Source organism: Nematolebias whitei, chromosome 2 (genome assembly GCF_014905685.2).
Source record: "Nematolebias whitei isolate Nwh7 chromosome 2, NemWhi1, whole genome shotgun sequence".
Classification (NCBI taxonomy): domain Eukaryota; kingdom Metazoa; phylum Chordata; class Actinopteri; order Cyprinodontiformes; family Rivulidae; genus Nematolebias; species Nematolebias whitei.
In genome coordinates this window covers 25,022,834-25,030,083 of record NC_056499.1, presented here as the reverse complement: position 1 = coordinate 25,030,083, position 7,250 = coordinate 25,022,834, and the positions used below count along the sequence as shown (strand labels likewise).

Here is a 7,250-nt window from a genome sequence, read left to right as displayed (position 1 = left end):
CCCCCCCCCCCCCCCCCCCATTGAACGATGTTTGGAAAACAAAGCGGGCTTTGTGTTGTTTTTTTATTGCAGCCACTTAGGCCCTGTACACACGTAGCCGGATATCAGGAAAACCGAATAGTTTATCATGCGGTGTGGCCTTTCATCCACACGTGAACTCCGGTTGATGTAACTATAAACGAATAATAACAAAAACTCCGACCAAAGTGGAGATTTGAGAAATCTCCTCTTTCGGGTTTGCGTGTGGACTTTCGGAACCGGAGATATGCGCATTATGTCTGCGACAGATGGTGCAGCGCGGCGCTGACGTCACATGTGCGACAATTGTTTTTGTTTGCCCATTCATTCGGAGGGAAAATGACTGCGTTTAGGGAAGTACTAATTGTAACGCTGGTTCAGGCAATTTTTGCTTGCTTGTTTTTACAAGCACAACTGCTCCAACAGATGGAATTACAAAGGAGAAAAAGCGTTTGGCGTTCAGCTCTTTTACAGCAACTATCCCTACCGATACGGAGGCACAATACCGCCATTCAGCGTCGCCGTCGCCGGTTTTGGATCAGACCTGGACGCACTGCTGGCTGGTGGGAAAACTTTGAGAAGGAAATTGTTCTCCCACAGGAATGGCGTGAGAACTTCAGAATGTCACGGTCGTCATTACTGTCGCTCTCGGAGTTACTCCTTCCTTACATTCAAGGGAAGAGTACTGTAATGCGATCTCCAGTCTGTGTGGTCAAAAAAGTTGCATGCACGCTATATTATTTGGCTGACGAGGGAAGACTGCGTAAAACGGCCAATGCATTTGGCTTATCAAGACAAGTAGTCTCAAACATAATTAGAGAGGTGTGTAAGGCTATAACTGTGTACTTGGGACCATCTTACATAAAAATGCCAACAACAGAGACTGCTGTGCGTGCACTTGTTGAGGGATTTGAGCAGGCTTATGGTCTCCCTCAGTGCCTTGGAGCTGTGGATGGGACTCATGTGGAGATAAAGCAGCCATCAGCTAATTCTACAGAGTACCTAAATAGGAAGGGGAGGTTTTCTCTTAACATACAAGCCACCTGTGATTACAAGTACAGCTTTATTGATGTAGTTGTGAAATGGCCAGGGAGTGTGCATGATGCCAGAGTTTTTGCTAACTCCACAATAAACACAAATCTGAAAAACATGAAGATTCCCCCCTGTCCAAGACAAATTGTGGAGAACGAAGACGCTATACCCATTTACATACTGGGTGACCCTGCATACCCACTTCTACCTTACCTGATGAAAGAATATGCTAACGGAGGAAGCAATGTTCAGGAGCAGTACTTTGGACTTTCGTTGTGCCGAGCTAGAATGGTGATTGAATGTGCATTTGGAAGACTAAAAGCCCGATTTGGAGCCCTGAGGAGAGCCATGGACATCAATATGAATGATCTTCCATTTGTTATATATGCATGTTTTGTGTTGCACAATTTTTGTGAGGCATCAAAAGACACTGTGGATGAAAACAGAATAACTGAAGCTATTCAACATGACAGGAACAATCAACCGGACACACAGCCAGTGGTCAGAGGAGACAGCTTGGCAGCAGAAGGAAAGCGGGTCAGGAGAGTCCTCACTCAGTGTCTGGATCCATAAACACAAAAACCTGTGAACTATTTAGCAGACTGCGTTGTTTTTTCATAAAAAAACGTTATAGTTAGCACCATGTATGTTAGAGAATTTTTAAATTGTTTTGTGCAATGTTATTGCATTTCATTCTATTAATGCATGAAAAGCTACCACCCAGGATTTAGATACATTATATAATAGTTTGTAGCTCATTAGACAGACTTTTAAGTTAAATGATTTTACTTTTCTCTCTTAAAATTGGACCTGTAGTGTATTAAATAGTGCTGCCAATACTTTCTGATGAACATGACTGTATTTGTAACTGATAAATGTCATATTCACAAAAATTCACATAAAGAAACTTGCTTTTAAAATGTTTGTCAATTTATTCAAACGAACACACTTAACATGTTCTTATTTTGTGTTTCATTTATGAACAGATCAGATTATAACAGATCTACAACAGATAAAGCTTTTTAAACATGGGAGAAAAGCAGCACAGTTACTGTACACTTTTAAATCAGTGATGCCCAAGTCCATAACTTGGGAGCTACCACAGGTACATTTCAGCTGCATTTTCTTCAACAAACCAGTATGAAATAGCTGATTTCAATCATCAGTATGTATTTGATAGTGGTGTTTTGGAGAAATACATCTAAGTAGCAGTAGCTCCCAAGGACTGGACTAGATCACCACTCTTATAAAGATTCACGTAACAAAAATGTAAATAGTTAAAGTATTGTGCAATTGCTACATTTTAAGCTTTTCACAGTATGTATAAAAAGATAGCAAACAGAAAAAAAAAACACTGTCAGAGTAAATAACACTGTGATTAACAACCTGACATGTGTGCAACCTTGTGCAAAAGTGGAACTTGTATATACTTAACTGTACCAGACTTGTTTCGATGTATAAAACAGTACTCTACTGGTCACTAAAAAGGGCCTGACTGAATGAAAATTGGTCAGTGGCTTCAGCAGGTGTGTGGAACACAGCTTCAGTGTTCATAGTGTTTCCTGGTCTTGTGTTTTGACGTGTTCTGTCAGAAGTGGAGTTGTTTGGGTATGGGTAATTTGCTGAGTTTTGGTGGACAGAATGGTGGGCCATTGTGTGCGAATACATCGGACCTCTTGGCTCATATGGCATGTAGTGTGGTGGTTGTGCAGGTGCATGAATGACCTGTTTCAGAAGAGAAAACCCATCAACAATCGATGTGGTAAGTCTTTCCAGTGTATTGGACATTTTTGAATAGTTTTCGGATGCTTTTTGTTCTGATGTCTCAATGATTTCCACCAGTCTCTTTTTCACACGCTGGTCTTCCTCAAGAGCATTCAGCCACTGGGTCTCAGCAGGCAGCTTTCTCCTCAGACGGTCGTGTCTGTGTCCTTTTAGTTTTGCCTTCAAAAGAGAAATGAAAATCATCACAATTAAACATAAAAAAGTAAACCTGGATCATGTTGATGTTGTACTTTTCACATCACTTCTACATAACAATATGTAATAACAGCGTATCCAATGTTTGCTATATGTCTTAAAGTGTATTTTGTACCCACCACCCCATCAAACTAATGAATATGTAGGCCTAACATAATATGAGATGAGTAAGAGCATGATGGTGTCATTTCTTTTTTGCAATAATAATAAAAATAAATCAGCAACCCGTACACAGTAAAATATAAAAAACATCACATTCCAGCCTCCACTACACACCTCAACTCTTGCATAATTTTTAACACACATATTGCCTTAACTGTATTTTTAATAGCAACACAATTCAACAAACCTGTTCCGTGAATTATAGTACATCCAACAGATGAACATTTACAGCAAAAGTACTTTTATTTATGAGGAATGGACAGAAAAATATACGTACATCAAGCAGGTCTCTCCTCTCCTTTGAAGTAGGACCCACACTGCTTTCATTATCAGACCCTGTGTCTGCTACATCCATGGTAGTGGAGGAAGAAGATGTGGATGGTGAGGGTAGGGTCCGAGAATGATCCAGGTCAGCTGTTTCACTACCGGAGGATATGGTAGTACTAGCTGGAGAGCCACCCCAGATTTGTTCGCACAGTTCGAAGTACAGAAGAACCACTCGACCGTGTCCACTCCTGCGTCCTGTATCAACAGCATGGCGATATTTACCTCGGACTGCTTTCATTTTTGTTGTTAAATTCCCGCGCGTGATGTCGGCATGTGAATGGGGAAACTCGTCGGAGGACTCCGTTGGGTAATGCTCTAAAAAAAGCGCTAAAATATCAACATACTTGTTCTGACAGGATTCCCAGTCGACATTTTCCTGAGTTTTATTAACTTTGTACTCCAACACGGTATTTAATAGTAGTTCAACCTCGCGGTCTGTCCACACAAACGAACCTCCAGGCGCCATGATTCAATACTAACAGGAAGTTGTGGTTGCTTTGAAGGGTTGTGATTGGCTGATATACGTTTCACCTTTGCACTACACTGCCTCCTATGGGTTGGGCATATTCTTTACAACGCTCTGTGGTGAACATCACCGGGTTCATGTAGACGATCATTTTCTCTATCCGAACATGTATGTACGGCGATATTTTTTTGCGCGGATATTCGTTTTTTCAAACACCAGGCTACGTGTGTACAGGGCCTTAAACTGCTAAACCCTAAAATCCATCTATCTATCTGCGAGGATGCACAGAGGTCAGCGCTGTGGAACAGAAACAGAGACGGGGCATCAGTTAACAGCTCCAGAGAATCCCCAGGCTGCAGATTTCACTGGGTTTAACACAGCATGCCATCACTGTAACCTGATCAAGTCAACAAATTGGATAAAACTCCTCCATCGCACAGCCTTTGCAGTGGATCTTCCCATCCAGATTGCTCTCCAGTAAGAAAAAAAAAGAGGCATTTTCAGACAGGCAGGGATTGCATTAATCATGTCTCTTCAGGGTACGTATGATTATGGTTGACTGTTTACAAGTTTTCTCAGCTGTGCTCTTGGTGCCAGGACATGGTGGTAGAGCTTGAAACTTCTTCCCGCGTGCGGCGGTTTTGTTCTAAAAACCAAGCCGCAGTCAGAAATTAGTCACTTTTTGTCACTGGAAAAATACACACATGTGCACCCGCTCTTTATAGTTTCTCTAACTCACTTTAATCCCATTCAGTCGCATCAAGTGTTTCCATGCGATTGATCACTAGTCGGGGACTCTTGCACCAGGTTTTGGTGCACTTTCTCCAATGAGGGTGACACAAATGTGAAAAGACTGCAATACTTATTATCAGTGTTGTGCCACCGTCTGTATCATGCCCAACCAGTGGGAGGCAGCACAGACTGGAGGATAAAATACCCACACTTTGCATGCAAGTTCATAGGAAGAGAGGGTGAGTCACTCAAGTAGTTAAAGATGACCGTATCACACATCTGGGATGCAGAACCCCATAAAGGGCCAGTGGCAGAGGAGCGGACGAGGATCAGTGGCCTGAGAATCTGCTACATGTGGAAAGCAGACCACATTCACTTTGTGCCTGTAATCCTCTGCCTGGGAGAAACGTTTGGTTATGGTTAAAGACGCTGTTGTCCCACATTTTCATCCACTTCTAATTACAACATAACTGAGGCTCGGCTGCAGCCAGCGCAACTGTTGTTGTTGTTCCTGTTAGTTGACATTGCATACCCTCTCCCACACGTTCACGCACACACATACAATCAACACCGAGTCCTTTGCCACACACAGAAGCACGCACTGTGTATTTAGGGACACTTAAAGTCGCACACATGTGGTATGCTGGCAAGTTTTACGCGCTCGAACTCAATGAGACAAACATCCGTCCACAAATTGATCAGCATAGTTGCGTGGTAACCGTCACCAAGCCCAATATAGAGACACAAATCTGTTTGGTGCCACTGGGAGACACGGAAACCACACTGTCACCCCCAACCAGAATAAATAAATAAATAACTTCTATGTAGACATTTTGTCAAACTGGATGTCACAACTTGTACATATGAGGGAATTTCAGTGTGGTGAAGGGGTGTTTGAGTCAGAGACGTCCCACATACTAATTGCACAACGCAAAAAGAGTTACCGCCAATGACTTAGAACCATCATAAAACGAAGCGACTATATTTGAGTTTTATTCTGGAGAAAGCATGTTCTTTAGAAGAAAACAAAACAACAAAATGTAACTTATAAGATTATGCACAAGGTTTTTGCAACCAAAAAAAAGTGTGAATAATCTGCACCTACATCGAGACCTGCCTCTGTGTTCATTTGTTCCTCCTTCCTGTTCCGCTCAAATATGAAGCGCCAAAGTGGACATAAGACGGACGTACAGACCCGCGCGCGGTCATTCAGTCGTAAGTATTAGTTTAAGTTTTTTTTAAATAAACAAAACAAAAATTTGCAAGTGTTTCTTCAGCCTGAATCTGTTATTATGAAATCATGTTATTTATTTGTATTCATGATTTTTTTTTTCAATTCAGTATAATACCAGAATTTGTACATAACTTTATATTTTTGTCTGTGTAAAATAAATTATTAAATACTAAATGTTCTGATCAGTTAATTACTACTTTAAAGGCTTTTTAAGGAGGAGCTTATTTATAACACTAGAACATGCTTAAAGTCTGAAGAACTTTTTTTAACATGAAGGTGATTATTAATCATTTAGTGTAATAAAATCAATAAGAAAGTCTTGTCTTTGACTTCAAATTTCCATTTGGGATTATTTTTGCATTTGAAACTGAAGCAGGACTAGAAAAAAAAAAGAAACAGTGGATCCATAACATTTTCACGTCAAATAAAACAGTTTGAAAATAGGTTTTGTTTGATTTTGAGTTGTTTTTTTCCACTTAAATCTCTTTCACTCTGGCACACTGGTCTGTACATCCATTATGTCTGCTTTGGCTCTTCATACTCAAACCCAGCCATTCAAAGCATATGGCAGCTTATCCTGAGCCTGGTTCTGCTGGAGGTTTCTTCCTGTTAAAAGGGAGTTTTTCCTTTCCACTGTTGCCTTTGTGCTTGCTCAGGATGGGAGACTGCAACGAAGTGAAGATTCAACGAGTCTGCTTCAAATTACTTTTATTAATTGGCTTTTGTATGTAGGTGAATGTTTCTGTTCAGTGCCCTGAGATGACTTCTGCTGTGATTTGGCGCTATATAAATAAACTGAATTGAATAAACCTTAAAATTCTAATTGAAGAGTAGTTTTTGTCTTCGTGTGCTGATGCTTTAACATGTACATCCCGCGAACAAATGGAAGTCTTGACAATACTTTTGATGACCAAAGCAATAAGCTACATCTGCGAGTCTGTCTAAATACGCTCTGCGTGGCGCACGCAACAGTTTCTCAGTCTGTAATTTTATGTTTGCAATTAAAAGTGCCTGCGCTGTCTCACACAAGGCGCAATTTACCGAGTCAACGCCTTTAAATCAAGAGCTCCCTTCTGTGACAGACTCATGTCTCCCTGAAGGAATCTGCCATTCCAAACCACAGTCTGCAATCCCTGCGTTGTTTTCACTCCTAATCACACGCTTTATCTCCAATTGCTGACTAATTACCAAGGGATGAGACTTATGGGAAAGGCCCCAAAAATGGCAATCTGTTTTTGTGGTTCGGCGTCTTGGATCGTTTTTCTCCTGCATTTTTTTTTAAATTTTTTTATTGCTTAC

At 41.0% G+C, this 7,250-nt stretch overlaps 1 protein-coding gene across 1 annotated transcript; it reads right to left on the bottom strand.

The window, feature by feature from the left end:
* Positions 1-2,265: 2,265 nt before the first annotated feature.
* On the bottom strand, positions 2,266-4,028 carry LOC119430136. Its single transcript, XM_037697573.1, has 2 exons — positions 3,470-4,028; positions 2,266-2,994 (listed from the first exon to the last, which is right to left on the bottom strand). The coding sequence occupies exons 1-2, from the start codon at positions 3,983-3,985 to the stop codon at positions 2,521-2,523; spliced, it is 990 nt and encodes a 329-aa protein (XP_037553501.1). The 5' UTR covers positions 3,986-4,028; the 3' UTR covers positions 2,266-2,520.
* Between the last annotated feature and the right edge of the window lie 3,222 nt (positions 4,029-7,250).